This window comes from Prionailurus bengalensis, chromosome E2, assembly GCF_016509475.1.
Source record: "Prionailurus bengalensis isolate Pbe53 chromosome E2, Fcat_Pben_1.1_paternal_pri, whole genome shotgun sequence".
In the NCBI taxonomy this organism is placed as follows: domain Eukaryota; kingdom Metazoa; phylum Chordata; class Mammalia; order Carnivora; family Felidae; genus Prionailurus; species Prionailurus bengalensis.
In genome coordinates this window covers 23003904-23026763 of record NC_057352.1, presented here as the reverse complement: position 1 = coordinate 23026763, position 22860 = coordinate 23003904, and the positions used below count along the sequence as shown (strand labels likewise).

The 22860-nt window shown below is 35.7% G+C and overlaps 1 protein-coding gene across 2 annotated transcripts in view; it reads left to right on the top strand.

Annotated features, from left to right (window-relative positions):
* The window catches only part of URI1 (URI1 prefoldin like chaperone), a 99276-nt gene that overhangs the window by 60517 nt on the left and 15899 nt on the right, over positions 1-22860 (top strand). For both annotated transcript variants that reach the window (XM_043599124.1, XM_043599123.1), the window contains one exon: positions 327-462. In XM_043599124.1, the coding sequence (XP_043455059.1) occupies positions 327-462 (136 nt within the window). The remainder of the gene's footprint in view (positions 1-326; positions 463-22860) is intronic.

The following is a 22860-nucleotide window of genomic DNA, read 5'->3' as shown; positions in this document are numbered from 1 at the left end:
CAAAGTATAAACATTCAGAGACAGTGCTAATTTCTCTGAAAGCTTATGTAAATGTGCAGATTGCTTTTCTTGTTTTAACATTGATTTATTAAACTAAAGCAATTTTGTATATGTTTTCCTAGTGTAACTTTAATGTTAAATTTCTATGAAGTTGACATTTTTTCTTAGTGTCAGCACAGAGCTTTTTAATGCTAAGTGTGTCATAAAATGTATTTTTTAGTGTTTTTAATTTTTTTGCCTCCCTTCCTCTCTCCCACATCCATCCTCTCTCTCTCTCTCTCTCTCTCTCTCTCTCTCTCTCTCTCTCTCCTTTCTTTCAACAATAGGTACCATTTGGCCCCTTTGCCTTCATGCCAGGAAAACTTGTCCATACTAATGAAGTCACCGTTTTACTTGGGGACAATTGGTTTGCAAAGTGCTCAGCAAAGCAGGCTGTGGGCTTAGTCGAGCATCGGAAAGAACGTATGTACCAGTTACAAATGATGTATCCCTGCTGGATGTTTATTAGTTCACAAAGTGCCAAGCTGATACTAAAAGTATTGTTCATGATGTATTAGTCCAGACTATTTGTGATTCCGTTGAACTGTAGGTAGTTTGAGTAGAACCAACATTTGAGAATGTAAGCTGGAGAATGGAACATCTGAGTTGGAAAACCCACCCACATTAGTATGTTTTCAGAAATTACAAAGTATAAAAGTTGTTAATATGTGGTTTTATGAGTAGAAGTTGGGAAGACATAAGATTTGGGGTCATTTTATATTTTATAATTTGTTTCAGTTGCTTCCATAAACTTACTTTTGCTTTTAATTCTTTAGTACACAGAAGGAATTTCCTTTTCTTGTTGAACTAAGAGAGATCCCTATTAGCAAAAGTAGAAACAATTTTTAAACATGCTTTTTGGTTTAGAAGAAGTCATATTTTCATCTTCCAGAGGAGTCCAGGTGTGGAGAAGTTGCTACCCAAAACAGGGCCCTTATACTTGTTCAGTGATTTGAGGCCTCTGCCTCATTTTATTGAGGTGGTTCTTTAAGTTTTGTTTATCTGTGATACTGTTTGTTGGTGTATACATATGCACATATACATGTTGTAATTGGCTTCAGTTCTAGCGTAGTTGCATTTTAAAATTAGATTTATTTAATATCTATGTTTTTATTTCTATAAAGCTTAAATTGATAGTATAATATCACCCCTACCTGCTTTTTAACCTTCTAGTTAAATGTGTGTTTGAAAATAAATTTTTGAGGATTCTTCTGTATAAATGAGGTCATATAGATAAAAAGCGGCTGAGTTTTCTAAAGCTGAAATTATTTCTCTTATACATTTGAGTGGGTACTAGTTAGAGAACTCATTTACTCAGTGAAATTGTGGGATCTATATTTGGATACTCTAATTGCAAATCAACTCCTATAAGTTTATAATTGATAACATATTTTGATCTTTTGTGACACTAATCAGAATCTTATTGTTAGGCCTGTATATAATTTCTAGCAATGGTAATTCTTTTGGCATTACTTCATGAAAATAAGTCATGTACATTAGAGGAAAAAGAATGAGCATAATTCTTTCTTAAAGGCCTTCCTTAGTGGGGAAAGCATTCTTATTTACTAGGGTGGCTCTGCTGATATGAAATCAGTTCATAGTCTGTTGAATGTTGTTCATTTTGATTATCATATGGATATTTCAGCAAAGAAATCTTTAGAAATCAGTTATGACTTCATATATTAATGAGAGAATGCTTCTAGTAGAATAGAGCTCTAGAATAGAGAAGCATGTTTTGGTAAATCATTTTCCATTGTTAAAAATGTTTTTGGGAAATGACCAAACATGACTTTTGGGATCAGTGTTGATAAAAAATAATTTTCAGAATACATACCTATACATTACATTTGAGAACCTATTATAAATTCTGAAAAGTTGTTTCCTGCACACAATTTTATACTCATTTTAATAACTAAAGAAAATGTTTAGATATATTGTGATATCTAACATTTATTAAGAAAAGATACTTTATTTTTCTTATGGAAGAAGAAATATAGCAAATTAAACACACAGTCACCTACCTCACTGTTGACAGAGTAATTGGAGAAGGTGGAGGGAGGTCTGCATGTTTCAAAAGTAGTCAAAATTAAGGACAAGAATGGACTTACAAAAGGATTCAGAGGAGGTGTCTCTAAAGGAGATGATCTTTAAGAGTGGCCCATTCTTTTGTGCTCACATCTTGCATTTTTGCCATTTAACATGAATATGATCAGCTTTTTAAAATTTTTTCAAAAATTTTAAGATTATTAGAGTGAAATTGACTTTTTAGTTTGGTATACTGTTCCGTGAATCACGACATAAGTAAAGATTTATTTAACCATTGCCACTATCAGAATATAGGATACAGGATACACTAGTCAGGGCAAACTCCCTCATGCTTTCCCTTTGTGGTCACACCCTACCTTTGTAAGACCTGACAATCACAATCTGTATCTATTACTATTAATTTTACCTTTTCCAGAATGTTGTAACCTTCTGAGACTGACTTCTTTCACTCACCATAATGCCTCACTTAAGTTGTACTGTGTATGAAAAGCTCATTCTTTTTTACCGCTCAGTATTTTTCCATTATATTCACGTACCACAGTTTTTCTGTTCATCCATTAGAGGACATTTGGTTTGCTTTCATTTTCTGGAATTACGAACAGAGCTGACATGAACCTTTGTGCTTTGTGTTACTATTAAATTTCTTTGCTGTTGATAAAACACCTACAAGTTAGATTACTAGGTCATATGGTGAGTGTGTGTTTAGTTTTTAAGAAACTTTCAAGCTCTTTTCCAGAGAAGCTGTATTGTGTAACATTCCCCCAGTCCTAGCAGGTATGAAAGCCCTAGTAGCTTTGTGTCCTCACCAGCATTTGGTGTTATTTTTTAAAATTTAAGCCATTTCAGCAGATGTAAAGCGGTTTTAATTTGTATTTCCCTAATGGCTAATGATGTTGAGCATTGATTCATGTACTTACCTGTTATTTACGTATCCTCTTTGATCTGTTGAAGTCTTTTGCTCATTTTTAAAAGTTTGGTTGTATTTTGTCTTACTCTTGAGTTTTGAGAGTTCTTCATATATTCTGGATACAAGTTGTTGGTTAAATACGTGATTTGCAAATATTTTTCTCAGGATGCATCTTGTCTTTTTATTCTCATAACAGTTTATTTCCAGAGCAAAGTTCTTAATTTTGAAATCTAGTTTATTTGTTTCTTTTATGGATGATGTGTTTGGTGTCATATCTAGAATGCTTTACCTAATCTCAGTTCATGAAGATTTTCTGTTTTCTTCGATAAAATGTTTATAGTTGAACATTTTATACTTGCATCTGTGACCCATTTTAAGTTAATTTCCGTACAAGGTGTGAGGTTCAAGTCTCAATATTTTTACGTATGGATGTCCGGTTGTTCTAACGTCATTTGTTGCAAATCCTTTCTTCATTCAGTTGCCTTTGTACTTTTGTCAAAAGTGAATTAGTAGTCCACATCACAAAAGGATACCATTTCATCCCAACTAGAATAAGCTGTAATTAAAAAGACAGACAATAACTTGTATTAGAGAGGATATGGAAAACTCAAACCTCATATGTTGCTGGTGGGATTGTAAATTGGTGTAGCCACTTTGGAAAACAGTTTGGAATTTTTCATAAAGTTAAACATTGAGTTTACCATATAGTTCTTTTCCACACCTAGGCAGTATACCCAAGAGAAAGTAAAAACATGTGTCTGCACCGAAACTTGTACATGAATATTAGTAGCATTATTCGTAATAGCCAAAAAGTGTAAACAACCTAAATGTCTGTCACCTAGTGAATAGATAAATGTGAATGTTGTTTGGCAAGACAAAGAAATGTGCCTTGAAAACAATATGGTAAATGAAAAAAGCTACAAAAGACTACATATTATATGATTCCGTTTATATGAAATATGTAGAATAGGCAGTCTATAAAACAAAAACTCTATTAGTGGTTACTTAGGGCTAGGAAGGTATGGGGGAAATTGGAGAGAGACTTCATTTCTTTGAAAAGGTTATATTTGGAGATGGCACAAAATTTAAAGGATTTCTTTGAAAAATAAGTATCCCTTCTGCTGTCCCTTAGCATCCATTTGGTCAACTTGGAGACATTACTGTTCTCAGGATCATACCATTTTGTGTGTTTGCATCTAAAGACTTATGCATTCCTAACCCATTATATACACACCTACTGAAATGGTAGCATGTTTTTTTTACATCTTGCTATCTTTGTTAATGGCTGCAGAGCGTTGTATGGGTATGACATAATTTATTTAGCTACTCCTTTTTTGATCATAATGGTAAATAATAAGATTATCTCCCACTCAACTGACTTCCCTCCTTTTCCCCCATTCTCCCTCACCTTTTCTCCCTCTATTCCTTCTTTCCATCTGTTTATTGTGGTAAAATGTACATAAAGTTTATCATTTTAGCCATTTTTAAAGGTACAGTTTGGTGGTATTAAGTGTATTTATGGTGGTTGTTTAACCATAATCACTATCCATCTCAAGAACTTTTTCATTTTCCCAAACTGAAACTCTGTATTATAAACAATAACTCCTCATTCCTCCCTCCCAAGTAGCACCCGGTAAGCAATATTCTACTTTTTCTGTCTGTGAAATTTGTTTATTCTAGATACCTGATATAAATAGAATCATAATATTTGTCTTTTAGTGACTAGCTCATTTCACTGAGCATAATGTTTTTAGGATTCATCCATGTTGTAGAATACATCAGAATTTCCTTCCTTTTTAAGGTTGAATTATATTCTATTGTATATATATATATACATTTTGTTTATCTGTTCTTATGTCAGTGGTCACATGGGTTGTTTTTACCTTTTGGCTGTTGTGAACATGGGTATAAAAAAATCTGTTCAATAATCTGCTTTTGACTGAGGTATATATTCAAAAATGGAATTGCTAGGTTGTATGGTAATTCTACTTTTTTTGATTCAATAATTTTAATGTTCATTCTTGATATTAAAAATTAAATAGGACTAGATAGACATTTCCTTAGCCTGATATATATTTATATATCTCAGCCAAGAAGACTGCTTGCCAAATGGCTTGCCAAATGACTTGCCAAATGACAAGCACTCCCAATAAAGAACATGGCAAAAACTTCCATTTTTACTAAAATTATCTAACATAGGTCTGAAGGCACTAGTCAATAATTCTGAATAAGAAGAATCATCAGGGGACTTGAGCAGTCACAGAAAATCTTACTATAAAGCTATTGTAATTAAGAAATATATAGACACTGGAACAGAATAGAGAACACAGAGGAATCCACACATGTATGTAAATCTGAAAAAAGACAGAAATGCCATTGCAGGTCAAGAGATAAAGAATAGCTTGTTCAATAAATGCTACCAAGTAGGACTGCCAGGTAGAATACAGGATGCTCAGTTAAATTTAATTTTCAGATAAACAACAAATAATTTTTTAGTATGCATGTCCAAAATATTGCATGGGACATACTTATACTAAAACATTATTCATTTTTATCTGAAATTCAAACTAAACTGGTTATTTTACGTATTTTTTTATTTGCTAAAATCTGGCAACTCTAGTGCCAGGCCAGTGTTACTCATGTGGACAAAAGTTAAAATGGATTTCTATCTCATTTTCTGAGATAATTCTTTTTTCTTTTTCTTTTTTCCACATGGTAGGAGTTTAATCTTATTTTTTTTTTATTCTGTTTAATTTATTTTTTAAATTTACATCCAAGTTAGCGTATAGTGCAACAATGATTTCAGGAGTAGATTCCTTAATGTCCCTTAACCATTTAGCCCACCCCCCCCCCACAACTCCTCGAATAACCCCGTTTGTTCTCCATATTTAAGAGTCTCTTATGTTTTGTCCCCCTCCCTGTTTTTATATTATTTTTGCTTCCCTTCCCTTATGTCCATCTGTTTTGTCTCTTAAAGTCCTTATATGAATGAAGTCATATGATATTTGTCTTTCTCTGACTAATTTCACTTAGCATACTATCCTCTAGTTGGATTCACGTAGTTGCAAATGGCAAGATTTCATTCTTTTTCATTGCCGAGTAATACTCCATTGTATATATATACCACATCTTTATCCATTCATCCATCTATGGACATTTGGGCTCTTTCCATACTTTGGCTATTGTTGATAATGCTGCTGTAAACATTGGGGTGCATGTGTTCCTTCGAAACAGCACACCTGTATCCCTTGGATAAATACCTAGTAGTGCAATTGCTGGGTCGTAAGGTAGTTCTGTTTTTAATTTTTTTGAGGAACCTCCATATCCAGAGTGGCTGCACCAGTTTGCATTCCCACCAGCAGTGCAAAAGATCCTCTTTCTCTGCATCCTTGCCAATGTCTGTTGTTGCCTGAGTTGTTAATGTTAGCCATTCTGACAGGTGTGAGGTGGTATCTCATTGTGGTTTTAATTTGTGTTTCCCTGATGATGAGTGATGTTGAGCATTTTTTCATGTGTTGGTTGGCCATCTGGATGTCTTCTTTGGAGAAGTGTCTATTCATGTCTTTTGCCCATTTCTTCACTGGATTATTTGTTTTTTGGGTGTTGAGTTTGATAAGTTCTTTATAGATTTTGGAGACTAACCCTTTATCTGATATGTCGTTTGCAGATATCTTCTCCCACTGTGTCAGTTGCCTTTTAGTTTTGCTGATTGTTTCCTTTACTGTGTAGAAGCTTTTTATTTTGGTGAGGTCCCAATAGTTCATTTTTGCTTTTGTTTCCCTTGTCTCTGGAGACGTGTTAAGTAAACAGTTGCTGCAGCCAAGGTCAAGAGCATTTTGCCTGCTTTCTCCTTGAGGATTTTGATGGCTTCCTGTCTTACATTGAGGTCTTTCATCCATTTGAGTTTATTTTTGTGTATGGTGTAAGTAAGTGGTCCAGGTTCATTTTTCTACATGTCGTTATCCAGTTTTCCCAGCACCAGTTGCTGAAGAGACTGTCTTTATTCCATTGGATATTCTTTCCTGCTTTGTCAAAGATTAGTTGGCCATACATTTGTGGGTCCATTTCTGGGTTCTCTATTCTGGTCCATTGATCTAAGTGTCTGTTTTTGTGCCAGTACCATCCTGTCTAGAGGATTATAGCTTTGTAAAAAAAAATTTTTTAATGTTGTGTTTATTGTTGAGGAAGAGCCAGAGACAGAGCATGAGTGAGGGAGGGGCAGAGAGAGAAGTGGGACACAGAATCTGAAGCAGACTCCAGGCTCTGAGCTGTCAGCACAGAGCCCAACGCGGGGCTTGAACTCACAAGTGGTGAGATCATGACCTGAGCCGAAGTCAGACACTTGACTGAGCCACCCAGGCACCCCTGATGATTACAGCTTTGTAATACAGCTTGAAGTTCAGGATCCTGATGCCTCCAGCTTTGGTTTTCTTTTTCAAGATTGATTTGGCTATTCGGGGTCTTTTCTGGTTCCATACAAATTTTAGGGATTGTTTGCTCTAGCTCTGTGAAGAGCTGGTGTTATTTTGATAGGTATTGCATTGAATATGTAGATTGCTTTGGGTAGTATTGACATTTTAACAATATTTGTCCTTCTGTCCAGGAGCATGGAATATTTTCCTTTTTTTGGTGTGTCTTCAATTTCTTTCATAAGGTTTCTATAGTTTTCAGTGTATAGGTTTTTCACCTCTTTGGTTAGATTTATTCCTAGGTATTTTATGTTTTTTGGGGCAGTTGTAATTTGGGATCGATTCCTTGATATCTTTTTCTGTTGGTTCATTGTCAATGTGTAGGAATGCAACCAATTTCTGTACATTGATTTTATATCCTACAACTTTGCTGAATTCATGGATCAGTTCTAGCAGTTTTTGGTGGAATCTTTTGGGTTTTCCATATAGAGTATCCTGCCATCTGTGAAGAGTGAAAATTTGGCCTCCTCCTGGCCGATTTGGATGCCTTTTATTTCTTTGTGTTGTCTGCTGAGGCTGAGACTTCCAATACTGTGTTGAGTAACTGTGGCGAAAGTGGACATCCCTGTCTTGTTCCTGACCTTAGAGGGAGCTTTCAGTTTTTCCCCATTGAGGATGATGTTAGAGTTGGGTCTTTCTTATATGGCTTTTATAATCTTGAGGTACAATCCTTGTATCCCTACTTTCTGGAGGGTTTTTATCAAGAAAGGATGCTGTATTTTGTCAAATGTTTCTCTGCATCTATTGAGAAGGTCATATGGTTCTTGTCCTTTCTTTTATTGATGTGTGAATCATATTAATTGTTTTGCAAATATTGAACCAGCCCTGCATCCCAGGTATAAATCCCACTTGGTCGTGGTGAATAATTTTTTTAATGTATTGTTGGATCTGGTTGGCTGATCCCTTTTGAGGATTTTTGCATCCATGTTCATCAGGGAAATTGGTCTGTAGTTCCCCTTTTTAGTGGGGTCTCTGTCTGGTTTTGGAATCAAGGTAATGCTGGCCTCATAGAAAGAGTTTGGAAGTTTTCCTTTCATTTATGTTTTTTGGAACAGCTTCAAGAGAATAGGTGTTAACTCTTCCTTAGATGTTTGGTAGAATTCCCCTGGAAAGCCATCTGGCCCTGGACTCCTGTTTTTTGGGAGATTTTTGATTACTAATTCTAATTCTTTACTGGTTATGGGTCTGTTCGAATTTTCTCTTTCTTCCTGTTTCAGTTTTGGTAGTGTGTATGTTTCTAAAAATTTGTCCATTTCTTCCAGATTGCCCATTTTATTGGCATATAATTGCTCATAATATTCTCTTATTATCGTTTTTATTTCTGCTGTGCTGGTTGTGATCACTCCTCTTTCATTCTTGATTTTATTTATTTGGGTCCTTTCCTTTTTCTTTTTGATCATACTGGCTAGTGGTTTATCAGTTTTGTTAATTCAACCAGCTTCTGGTTTCATTGATCTGTTTTACTGGTTTTTTTTGTTTGTTTCAATAGCATTGATTTCTGCTCTAATCTTTATTATTTCCTGTTTTCTGCTGTTTTGGGGTTTTATTTGCTGTTCTTTTTCCAGCTCTTTAAGGTGTAGGGTTAGGTTGTATATCTGAGACCTTTCTTCCTTTTTTAGGAAGGCCTGGATTGCGATATACTTCCCTCTTACGACTGACCACCTTTGCTGCATCTCAGAGGTTTTGGGCTGTGGTGTTATTATTTTCATTGGTTTCCATGTACTTTCAAATTTCCTCTTTAACTTCCTGGTTAGCCCATTCATTCTTTAGTAGGATGTTCTTTAGTCTCCAAGTATTTGTTATCTTTCCAAATTTTTTCTTCTGGTTGCTTTTGAGTTTCACAGCATTGTGGTTTGAAAATATGCACGGTATGATCTCTTCTGTACTTGTTGAGGGCTGATTTGTGTCCCAGTATGTGATAGAGATGGAGATGGAGAACGTTCCATGTGCTCTGGAGAAGAATGTATATTCCACTGCTTTAGGGTGAAATGTTCTGAATATTTCTTTTAAGTGCATGTGTTATTCAAAGCCACTGTTTCCTTGTTGATTTTCTGTTTAGATCTGTCCATTGTTGTAAGTGGGGTGTTGAAAGTCCCTTACTATTATGGTATTGTTATCAGTGAATTTCTTTATGTTTGTGATTAATTGATTTGTATATTTGGGTGCCTCCACCTTTGGATCATAAATGTTTACAATTATTAGGTCTTCTTGGTGGATAGACCCCTTACTTATGATATAATGCCCTTCATCTCTTGTTACAGTCTTTATAAGTATGGCTACTCCGGCTTTCTTTTGTTGACCATTAGCATTATAGATGGTTCTCCATCCCCTTACTTTCAATCTGAAGGTGTCTTTAGATCTAAAGTGAGTCTCTTGTAAACAGCATATAGATGGATCTTGTTTTCTTATCCATTCTGTTACCCTGTGTCTTTTGATTGGAGCATTGACGTTTAAGAGTGTGTACTGAAAGATACGAATTTATTGCCATTATGTTGCTCGTAGAGTTGGAATTTCTGGTGTTCTTTGGTCCTTTCTAGTCTTTGTTGCTTTTGGTCTTCTGTATGTATGTATGTATGTATGCATGCATGCATGCATGCATGTATGTATGTTTTCTCCCCTCAGAGAGTCCCCCTTAAAATTTCTTGCAGGACTGGTTTAGTGGTCCCAAACTCCTTTACTTTTTGTTTGTCTGGGAAACTTTTGATCTCTCCTTCTATTTTCAATGACAGCCTTGCTGAATAAAGAATTCTTGGCTACATATTTTTCTGATTCAGCACATTGAATATACCCTGCCACTCCCTTTGGCCTGCCAAGTTTCTGTGGATAGGTCTGCTGCAAACCTGATCTGTCTTCCCTTATAGGTTAAGGACTTTTTTTCGCTTGCTGCTTTCATGATTCTTTCCTTTTTTGTGAATTTGAATATTTTGTGAACTTGACTATGATATGCCTTGTTGACGGTCGGTTTTTGTTGAATCTAATGGGAGTCCTCTGTGCTTTTGATATGTCTTTCCCCAGGTTAGGAAAGTTTTCTGCTATGATTAACTCACATAACACTCCTATCCCTTTTTCTCTCTCTTCCTCTTCTTGGACCCCTATGATTCTGATGCTGTTCGTTTTTAATGAGTCAATGATTTCTCTGATTTTTAAATTGTGCTCTTTTGCCTTCATCTCCCTCGTTTTTTTCTGCTTCATTATTCTCCATAAATTTATCCTCTATATCGCTGATTCATAGCTCTGCCTTATCCATCCTTGCTGCTGTGGCATCCGTTTGAGATTGCAGCTCAGTTACATTTTTTATTTCATTCTGACTAGATTGTACTTCTTTTATCTCCATAGAAAGGGATTCTAATCTATTTTCAACCCCAGCTAGTGTTCTTATTATCATGATTCTAAATTCTGTTTCAGACATCTTGCTTGTATCTGGGTTGATTCAGTCCTGCTCTTTTTCTTCCTGCTCCATTTCTTCCTGCTCTTTCTTTTGGGGTGAATTCCTTTGTTTCGTCATTTTGAAGGAAGAAAAGGAATTAATGAGGTAAAAAAAAATTAAAATAAAAAAATTAAAAACAACACACACACATACAAAAGAATCTAATAAATGGTGCTAGATCCTAGGTGTGTTTTGGTCTGGTTGTTGAAAGGAACTTGATAGGTTAGGGAAAAAAGGGGGAAAAAAAAGGAAAATGTTTGAAAATTTGAAAAAATGAATACAGTGAAATAGAATAAAATGAAATTAAGGAAGTAAAATAGAATTTTAAAAATTTACAAAAAAGTAAAAAATACAGTAAAAAAATTAATATTTTTAGTAAAAATTGAAGATAAAAATAAATTTTTTCTTTCTGTATTCAAAAAAAGAAATGAAATGAAAAAGAGGAAAAAAAAAAAAAGAAAGTTGAATAGATGGACCAGCGAAGAGTTTGAAATATGATTGAAATTACATTGTTTTCTCCTGGAAGTCAAACTGAAAAGCAGTTTATAGTCTGTAAACTAAGCTGGTGGAGAGACTTGTGTTCCTCAACAGTGAGGTTGGCCCAGTTGGGTGTGGCTTAGTGTAAGGGCTCTATTCTTCACTAGATGGCTCTGCTTAGCTTACTGGGGTGGATTGTTGTGGCACTTGTAGGTGTGTATGTGCATACATGGGAGGAGTGAAAATGGCGTCACCCAGCTATCCAGTCTCTAGTATCAGAACTCTGTTCTTCCCGATCAGCAATTGCACACCTGTCCTTTGTCTCCGGCTTCCGTCCACTTCCCTGCTTTTACACTGTCCGTGACCAAGCTGTCAGGTTGCCAGGCGGCACCTCCCTCCTGAGTTTTATCTCAGATGCAGCTGTGTTTCCCAATCCCTCACTTCCTAGGGACTGAGACTTTGTCCCACTCAGAACTTCTGGGGGAGGTTTCACTGAGCAATGGCTGGGTTCCGGCCACACCCAGGAACATTTAGGGACCAGGCTGCTGCCGATGCCCAGAGACTGCGGCTGGCTGCCAGCCCACCCCAGAAAATGTTCACACGATTGTGTAGCAGGAGTGTTTCAGGGATTATGGAAAATCTCAGCACACATCTGGCACGAGGCCTCACCCTTAACGATCTTGTTCTAGCACCAGCGAATTTAGTTGTTCTCTGGCATCTGCTGGCACCGTTGACTGTGGGGGTCCACGCAGCTTCAACCAAATGTCCTCCCAGCAGGGGAACCGTCTGTCCCCTGTGACCCGAGGACCCCGGACCTCACTCTGCTCCTGGAGATTTGCCCTTCCCACAAGAGCACTGCCGGATATTGAGCTGTGGAGTTTCCAACTCTGTGCTCCCCGTTTTTATAGAGTCTTGGTGAAATCTAAACCCTCTCCTTTCTCCTTTCTGCTTTTTTAGTTCAGTCCCTGCATCTGTTTCCACTTTTCCACTTTCTCTCTAGCTGCTTTTGTGGAGAGGGGTGCTTTTCCCCTGCTCTCTTTGCAAGCAAAAACAGCTCCCTGCCCTCTGTGGCTTCTCTGTCCCCCAGTTCACCTCTCCGCGCCACGTACCTGCTGAGTTCTTTGGTTCAGGTTGTACAGATTGTTGTGTTAATCCTCTAATCAGTTTTCTAGGTGTGCAGGATGGGTTAGTGTTGATTTGGGTGTATTTCATGGATGTGAGACACAAAAAAAACTTCCATGCCGTTCCCTGGTAATTCTGTTTTTTACAGAGCCACCATACTATCTTCCACAGTTGTTGAGCCATTTTACATTACTGCAGTGTACAAAAGGATCCAGTTTTTCCACATTCTTGCCAACTCTTTGTTTACTATTTCTTTGATTATAACCATCCTAATGGTTTGATTTGCATTTCTCTAATGACTAAAGATGTTTGTTGAGTATTTTTTGTGTGCTTATTGGCCATTTGTAGAAAAATCTTTGGAGAGATGTCAATTCAAGTCCTTTGCCCATTTTTAAATTGGGTTGTCTTGTTGAGTTATAAGAGTTCTTTATATATTCTGAATAGTAGTCCCTTATCAGATATATGATTTATCAGATATATATTTTCTCATTCTGTGGTTTGCCTTTTCAATATATTGATGATGTCCTTTGATGCACAAAAGTTTTAGATTTTGATGAAGTCCAGTTTGTCTATTTTTTTCCTTTTGTTGCTTTTACTTTTAGTGTCCTTTCCAAGAAATCATTGCCAAATCTAATGTCATGGAGCTTTCCTCCTATGTTTTCTTCTAAGAATTTCATAGTTTCAGCTCCTCATTTTAGGTCTTTCATCCATTTTCAGTTAATTTTTGTTTATTGTGTAAAGTAAGGGTCTAAGTTCATTGTTTTGCATGTGGCTATCCAGTTTTCCCAATAGCATTTGTTGAAAAGACTGTCTTTACCCCCATTGAATGGTTTGGCCCTGTTGAAAATTGTTTGGAAATACATGAGGATTTATTTCCAGGTTCTCTATCCTATTTTATGATTTATATGTTTGTCTTAATGCCAGTACTATATTGTTTTGATTACCTTTGTAGAAAGTTTTAAAATCAAGAAGTATGATCTTTGATCTTTTTAAAGACTGTTTTGACTCTTCAGGGTTTCTCAAGATTGTGCATGAATTTTGGGGAGGAATTCTTCTGTTTCTGCAAAAATGTTGGGATTTTGATAGGGATCGCATTGAATTTGTAGATTGCTTTGGGTAAAATGACATCTTAACAATATTAAGCCCTGTAATCCGTGAACACAGGATGTCTTTCCATTATTTGTGTCTTCCTTAAATATGTTCTTTCAGCAACATATTTGTAATTTTTAATGTATAAGTCTTGTGCCTTCTAGGCTAAACTTATTACTAAATATCTTTTTAATGCTATCGTAAATGGAAATTATTTTCCTAATTTCCTTTTTAGATTGTTCATTGCTAGTGTACAGAAATGCAACTTATTTTTGAGTGTTAATTTTGTATTCTGCAACTTTGCTGAATTTATTAGTTTTTTAACAGAGTGTATGCGTGCGTGTATGTGTGTGTGTGTGTGTGTGTGTGTGTAATGTTTTGGGTTTCCTACATATAATATCATATCTGTCAACAGGGATAATTTTACATATTCTTTTCCAATTTGGATGCTTTTTATTTCTTTTTCTTGCCTAATTGCTCTCACTAGAACTTTTAGTACTGTGTAGATACAATAGTAGGCATCCTCATCTTGTTCCTGATCTTTGGGGAAAGATGTTCAGTCTTTCACTATTGAATATCTTGTCAATTTGGGTTTTTCATATATGACTCTTATTATGTTTAGGAAGGTACCTTCTATTTCTAGTTTCTTGAGTGTTTTGTATTGTGAAGTAGTGTTGGATTTTGTCAAAGGCTTTCTCTGCATCAGTTCAGTTTCAGGTGTACAACATAAAGGTTTGACTTACACATGTTGTGAGATGATTACCCCAATAAACTTTAGTTAACATCTATCACCTCATGTACATATATTAAAAATAAATAGACAAAAAAATATTTTTTATTACTTGTAATGACAACTCTTAGGATTTACTGTCTTAACAACTTTCATATATATCATATAGCAGTGGTAATTTTAGTTACATATTACATTCCTAGTTTATTTCTCTTATAACTAGAAATTTGTACATTTGGACCACCTTCCTCCAATTCCCCCAGCCCCCTATTTGTTGGCATTTTGTTGAGGAATTTTTGCATGTCTACTCATAAGGGATATTAGCCTGTAGTTTTCTTTCAATGTCTTCGGTTGGCTTTACAGAATGTGTTCCTTCCTCTTCAGTATTTTGGAAGAGTTTGAGAATTGATGTCATTTTTTCCTTGAATGCTTGATGGAATTAATCTATGAGGCCATCTGTTCCTGGGCTTTTCATTGTTGGGAGGTTTTTGATTACTGATTCAATTACCTTACTTCTTACAGGTCTATTCAGATTTTCTATTTCTTCTTACATCATTTTTAGTAGTGCGTTTGTTTCTAAGAATTTGTCCATCTAGTCATCCAGTTTGTTGGCATTCAGTTGTTTGTAGTATTCTCTTATAATCCTGTTTATTTCTGTAAAATAAATAGAATTGTCTCCACTTTTGTTTCTGATTTTAGAGATTTGAGCCGTGTTTCTCTCTCTCTCTCTCTCTCTCTCTCTCTCTCTCTCTCTCTTTCTCTCTCTTTTTTTTGGCCCATCTGGGTAGAAGCTTGTCAATTTTGTTGGTCTTTTCAAAAAAGCAACTTTCAGTTTTTTTGATTTTTCTCGATTTTTGTATTCCCAGTTTATTTCCATTTTAATATTAGTTGTTCCTTCTGTCTGCCAGCTTTCAGTTTAGTTCAGTTCAGTTTTCAAGTTCCTTTTAAAGCATACAGTTAGGCTATGATTTGAGATTTTTTTTTTTTAATGTTAGGTATGTTTACCAGATATAAATTACTTTCTTAGCAGTGCTTTCACTGCATCCTGTAAGCTTTGTTATGTTGTATTTTCCATTTTCATTGGTTTCAAGGAATTTTCTAATTTCTTTTGTGATTTCTTCTTTGACCCATTAAATCATGTTCTCATAAATTTCCATGTATTTGTGAATTTTTCACCTTTCTTTCTGTTACTGATTTCTAGTTTCATTGCATTGTGATTGGAAAAAAATACTTTGTATGATTTCAATATTTTATTTTATTTTATTTATTTTAAAGTTTATTTTTTGAGAGAGGAGGAGGGGCAGAGAAAAGGAGACAGAGTATCTGAAGCAGGCTCTGCACGCAGAGAGCCCAAAGGGGGGCTCAAACTCACGAACTGTGAGATCATGACCTGAACCATGACCTGAACCAAAGTCCAGTGCTTAACTGACTGAGCCACCCAGGCACCCTGTTTTATATTTTTTAAAATTTTAGTGCATTACTGGGTTCAGGAGTAGAATTCAGTGATTCATCATTTACATACAATACCCAGTGCTCATCATAAGTACCCTCCTTGGTATCCATCACCCATTTAGCCCGTCTTCCACCCACCTCCCTCCATAAACCCTCAGTTTGTTCTCTATCATTAAGAGTCTCTTGTGGTTTCCCTCTCTTCTCCTACCCCTCCTTCCCATATGTTCATCTGTTTTGTTTCTTAAATGTCACATATGGGTAAAATCATATGGTATTTGTCTTTCTCTGATTGACTTATTTCATTTAGCATAATACATTCTAGCTTCATCCACGTGATTGCAGATGGCAAAATTTAATTGTTTTTGATGGATGAGTAATGTACCACATCTTCTTTATCCATTCATCAGTTGATGGACATTCGGACTCTCCATAGTTCGGCTATTGTTGATAATGCCGCCATAAACATTGGGGTGCATGTACCCCTTCGAATCTGTGTTTTTGTATCCTCTGGGTAGTGGTTTCAAAATTTTAAATACTTGTTTTGTGGTCTATTATATGGTCTTTCTTGGAAATGTCCCATGTTCTCCTTAGAAGAATATGTATTCTGTTGGATAGAGTGTTCTGTACATGTATGTTAGGTCCAGTTGGTCTATAGTTTTGTTCAAGTCCTCTATTATTGCTCTTATTTTTTGTTCAGTATTGATGTCTCCAACTTTTATTGGAGGACTGTTTTTCTCTTGGATTCTGTCAATTTTAGCTTCATATATTTGACACTATGTTGTTAGGTGTGTATATGTCTATAACCATTATATTTTCTTGATAGATGGAAATTTTTATTAATATAAGATATCCTTTGTCTCTGAAAACTTTTTTTGATGTAATGTCATATTTTGTCTCATATTAGTATAGTCATTCCAGTTCTCTTTTGGTTACTATTTTCATCGAATATCTTTTCCATCCTTTTACTTTCAACCTGTTTTGACTCTCTTGTTGACCACATATAGTAGGATCCTGTTTTTTTTTTTTTTTCTTTAAATTTTTTAATCCATTCTGCTAAGCCATGCCTTCTGTTGGATTTATTATCACTACTTGTAGGACAGGGTTTACTTTTGTCACTTTTAAAATTTGTTTTCTCTGTCTTAGAGCTTTAGTGTCTCGTTTCCTTCATTATTGCCTTTCTTTGTGTTTAGTTGATTTTTTTTCCTTTGTGTTTAGTGTTTTTTTTTTTTGTAGTAAAATATTTTGATTCCCTTCTCACTTCTTTTGTTAATATTTTATACATATATTTTTTGTGCTTACTATGGATACTACATATAACATCCTAAGGTTATAATAATGAAATCATTTTGAATTCACATTGATTATTGATGACACATATTACATCTTTATACATTATGTACCTGTTAACATAGATTTGTAATGATTTTTTATGCATTTCTCTGTGTATCCTGTAGGAAGTAAAATGTGGAGTTTACAAACCATAATGACAGTAATACTGGTTTTTATTTTTGCCCATGTTTATTTACCTTTAGTAGAAATTTTTTTTATCTTTGTATGGCCTCGAGTTACTGTCTAGTGGCTGTTCATTTCAACCTGAAGAATTCTTAGCATTTCTTGTAAGGCAGGTCTAGTGATAAGGATCTCCTTCAGCTTTTGTTTATCTGGAAGGATAGTTGCAGGATATAGAATTCTCAGTTGACAGTTTTTTTGTTTTTTTCTGTTTTTTTTTTTTTTAAGCTCAGCGCTTTAAATATTTCAGCCCACTGCTTTCCAGCCTTCAAGGTTTCTGCTGAGAAATCTGCTTGTATTCTCATTGAGGATCCCTTACATGTGATAAATCGCTCATCTCTTGCTGCTTTCAAGATTCTCTATCTTTCAAAAGTGTGATTATGTGTCTTGGTATTGGTCTCCAGGTTTATTCTACTTGTAGTAACTTGAGCTTTTTGGATTTGTCGGTTCATGTTTTTCACCAAATTTGGAAACTTTTGGGCCATTATTTCTTCTAATAATTTCTTTGCTACTTTTTTCCTTTTGAGACTCCCTTAATTTGTATATTAGTCCACCTGATAATATCCCATATGTCCTTTAGGCTTAGTTCACTTTTTTCCATTGCTTTCTCTGCTCCTTAGACTTGATAATTTCAAATGTCCAATCTTCAGATTCACTGATTTTTTCTTTTGCTTGTTCAAATATGCTGTTGAATCCCTGAGGTGAATTTTACAATTCAGTTATTATTTCCACTGTAGAATTTCTGTTTGGTTCCTTTTTATAATTTCGGTCTTTACGTACTCTCATTTTGTTAATGCATTATTCTCTTTATTTCCTTTAGTTCTAGTTCTTTGAATTTTTCTTTAGTACACCTGATGCCTTTGTTTCTTTAGGAATGGCTTCTAGAGATATATTTTGTTCTTTTCTATGGACCAGATTTTTTTGTCTATTGTATTCCTTTTGGTATCTGATGAAATTTTTAAATTTTGATGGACATTTGAAAAAACAGTCATCTGGATTTTTGGAATAAAGTAGATATGCCCTGAGCCTTCTTATAAAACCCAAAGTGAAAGGTTATGGTGTTTCCTGTGTTTTCTGAGCATGTGTGTTTCTTGGACCTGTGTGGGGATTTTTTTTTTAATATTCTGTATACATAGCTGCTATTGAATGTTTTAGTTTACAAAGAATCTCACTTCTACTTCTCTTTGCGGTCTCAGATTGTATGTTGTATGGCTCTACCCCTAATCTCTTGTGCCAGGTTCCTGTGGGCCTGTAGTTTCCCTGTAGCCTCCCTGCAGCTTTCATGATCAGTGCCAGCTATTTTCCCCCAACTGAGGTCTGGCTTAGGTGAGACAGATACCAGTTATTTAGTCAGCCCCTGGACAGATAAGAATGTTGCCAGTAATGTCTGGGCTATTCTCTGTGGTCCAAGGGAAGGAATAGGGTTCTGGGCTGCCACATTCTCCAGACCAAAGCTGCTTCACGTTGGGGAGGAGGTGGCTAAAGGCAAGTAAAAATGCCATGACATTTCCTGCTGTTTTGATTGTGACTTTTTCTTGGTTGGGTGTTTGGTTGTTGTAGACCTTTGACTATTTTTCAGAGCTCTTCTAGTTAGTTTCTGATTGTTCTTGAATGTTTTCTGGTTGCAGTGGGCTGGGGAGACAAGGGCTTTTAGAGCTTTTTAGTCTGTAAGTTTGCTCCTTATTGTTTTAAGGGAAGATTTTATTTTCCTTTGGACATGGGAAATTTTTGAGCATGTTTATAATAAGCATACTGAGTGATTAACAGTTTAAGAGAAAGAAATGATACAGATCCTAGATGTGATGGGATTAAATATACAGAAAATGTAGCTTTGGAAAGTATCAATGAAAAAGAGAAAGGAGCAAAGATAGATGAAGAATATTTGTGTTAGTGAAGTTAAAGGTTCAGATTTTCATAGAAATAAAGTCAAGTTTATTTAGAAGTGTGAGAGGTTAGAGGGTTAGGAAGTATGTGTAGAATATGTGTTGTGGGAAATGTGATATGGCCATCAGCAATTTTATGATTTATCTTAATGAGGCAATATGTGTGTTCTTGTGTATCTTCCATGAGGCATACATATTTTAAGTTCATTGATATTTTGTTATAACTTATGATTTGGGCTTTATAGTTTATGATTTGATTTTATCTATATAATACTTAAATATATACTTATGATTTGTGTTTTATCTATATAATAAATGTCTGTAACTTTAAAACATCATGTATTTTCTGAAAACATAATGAAAAAGTAGTGGGGTCTTGCTCAGTCCCCCTTAGCTTCCATTTCCCATTCCCCAGAGGTAATTACTTTCAGTCTCTTGGCTAATCTTTTGCTCTTTTCTTTTTATCCATATTTCCCAAGTTATTTGTTATATTCTACTTTCTTGACTGTTTTTCAGTGTTATGTAGTATTTGTTAGATCCCTGCCTATAATTAAAGGCTAGCATTTAGATCATTTACATGCTCTTCTCCCTGTCCCTGCTCCCCAGATCTTTTTAATATTATTTTATTATAATTTTTGTTAAATCATTGTTCATGCTTAGATTTAATTCCTTTTCAATTATTGTATACCTCTTCATTTGAAGTTAACTGTTTTTTGTTTGTTGTGTAATGACATGTGTCTTTCATTAATTCACTCAAACACTTTGATTTTATTCTTAAGAGACCTGTGTACTGGATGGAGTTCTTCATAGTCTTGCTTCAATTTGGCCGGGCTTCTATCTTGGAAAACAAAACAAAACAAAACAAAACAAAACAAAACAAAACAAAACAAAACAGTCATCTTCCTGGTGTCTTCCTTTACCATTATACTCCTATTTATTCCTTGTTCCCTGGTTCCCATGGCATCTCCTTTCAGGTTTTACTCATTTTGTTGGTGTATATAGCCTTTAGTAACTTTGTGTGTGGGAGATACATGTTTTGAAATTTTGCATGTCTGAAAATATTTTTTGTACTCCAACTTTTTGTAACCAGACTGTTAGAACTGTAGGTTGTTTTTTGTTTTTTTTTTTAATTTTTTTTTTTTTCAATGTTTATTTATTTTTGGGACAGAGAGAGACAGAGCATGAACGGGGGAGGGGCAGAGAGAGAGGGAGACACAGAATCGGAAACAGGCTCCAGGCTCCGAGCCATCAGCCCAGAGCCTGACGCGGGGCTCGAACTCACGGACCGCGAGATCGTGACCTGGCTGAAGTCGGACGCTTAACCGACTGCGCCACCCAGGCGCCCCGGTTGTTTTTTTTTTAAACAATTTTTCCTCCAGAAATTTGAAGGTATTCTGTTACTTTTTGTCTTATGTATTGCTTTTGCAAAGTCTGAAGCCATTCTCCTTCCTCTGTATGTAACTTGCTTTGTTTTTGTTTTTAGAAGCTCTAGGTTTCTGTCCCTATTCCCCATGATCTGAAATGCCACTGTGATATATATATTGTGTTTCTTTAAAAAAAATTTTTTTTTTTTACATTTATTTAGTTTTGAGAGACAGAGAGAGACAGAGTGTGAGCAGGGGAAGGGCAGAGAGAGAGGGAGACAGAGAATCAGAAGCAGACTCCAGTCTCTGAGCTGTCCGCACAGAGCCCGACGCGGGGCTTGAACCCATGAACTGTGAGATCATGACCTGAGCTGAAGTTGAACGCTTAACTGGCTGAGCCACCCAGGTGCCCCTACTTCACTGTGTTTCTTTTAAAATTTGTTTGCTAGGTATTTGATGGGGTTCTTCCAAGGTGAAGATGCATGTCCTGCAGTCCTGGAAAAGTTTTAATATTATTTCTTTAATAATTTCCTTCTCCTGTTATTCATGTCTTTGTTAAAGTTTTGAAGTGATTTCTTTTTATCTTTGGCATCATGAATTTTTAAAAATATTTCTGTACATTTTAATTGCTAGGAGCTCTGTATTTTTGTTTGCTTTGTTATTTTTTGAATGTTCCTTTGGTATAGCATACTGTTCTTGTTTCATGAGTACAGTATTGTTTTTTTGGATTTTCAAATTTTCTTCATGCATTGTTTTTGTTTCCTCTGCAGTGCTTTTATTTATTTATTTGTTTATTTTTACTTTTGTTCTCCCTACTTTTGTTCTCCCTTTTTTCCTTCCCTCCCTTCCTTACTCTTTGACATTAACAGTGAAGACTCTTCAGATATTTGGTGATCCTTGGCTAACCATTTATACTTAAGAGGTATGCACTGTTAGGAAGCTGTGTGTATGGGTGGAGTTTGATTATTAGTCCTTTCTATAGGGAGTTAAGGTGGCAAACTGATTTTCTTTCATTAAGGAATCTACAAAAATGAGCAGTTTTGGGCTTAATCAGCATCCTACAGAAGAATTTTCTAATCTTTATCCTAGTGTTTTGGGAACCAGGCTAGATGTTTCAGGGTTCAGCATGTACACTGTTTTGAGTAAGACTTTTCTATTTTCTCCTTTGTTCATCACTCCTCCCACAGTCTCTGCAAACCACTGTAGGTTGTAAATCCTTTGTTTAGTCAACAAAGGGGATATTACCTGGCTGTGCTTTGTGAGGTTGGGGTTTGGAACCTAACCATTCTGTTCAACCTTTCACCCAGATCTTTGTTTTCACCTTACCCTTTCATTCAGAAATATTTCCAAGAGAGGATTCTTTCCAGGCCTGACAGCCCAGATTGACTTGCTGCAGCTTCCCCTGCTGCAGTTAGGTGTTGGCTTTTTCTGTTGAACGCAGTCCGTTATCACTTGTCCAGTTGCCAAGATTTGGTTGACATCATTTTGTCTGCTGTATTTCTTTTCTCTTTTCCCATTATCTTTGTCTTTATGCCTTTGATAAAAATACTTAGTTGCTATTTTAACACAGGTATAGGGAAAAAGTAAATATGAAGTGCATGAATTCAATCTCTGTGTTAAAGCAAAAGTACAAACCTTGGGACTAGTTTATGGAGAGATTCTGTACAGAGATCTGTGAACGTTTCCACCAGGGGGCATGTCCTGTTGGAACTGTTGAGAGAATACTGAAAAACTTAAGCACACAAAAGGAGGTGGAGTGGTCACAAAGGATTCAGAAGAGACTTGTTTTTATAGACTGTATCCTGTTTAGCACTTAAGAATATATGTAAGAAGACTAGGTAAAAAGACTGCTTTCATGAATGATGTTTGTAACTTTTACTTAGGTTTTGCACATTTTATTACATCTGTAACTTTATTCCTTTCAAATATATATAACTCCACAGGCTGTTAACTAAATATTTCTTTTAAATTTTTTTTTAACATTTATTTATTATTGAGAGATGGAGAGACAAAGAGCATGAGCAGGGGAGGGGCAGGACAGAATCCGACGCAGGCTCCAGGCTCTGAGCTGTCAGCACAGAGCCTGACACGGGGCTCGAACTCACAAACTGCGAGATCATGACCCGAGCTGCAGTCGATCGCTTAACCAACCGAGCCACCCAGGCGTCCCATTAACTAAATATTTCTAAATATTTGGTCCTATTTGGTGAATAGTATATCGTTTATCTTTAGGTGAAAATGATTCTGCTCAAGTTTTTAAGAGCTTGTAGATTTTCTCTTCTAGTTTCAACATGGTGTTTAGAACTTGCACTATCAATTTGCTTTCAGTCTCCCTTTTCATAACTA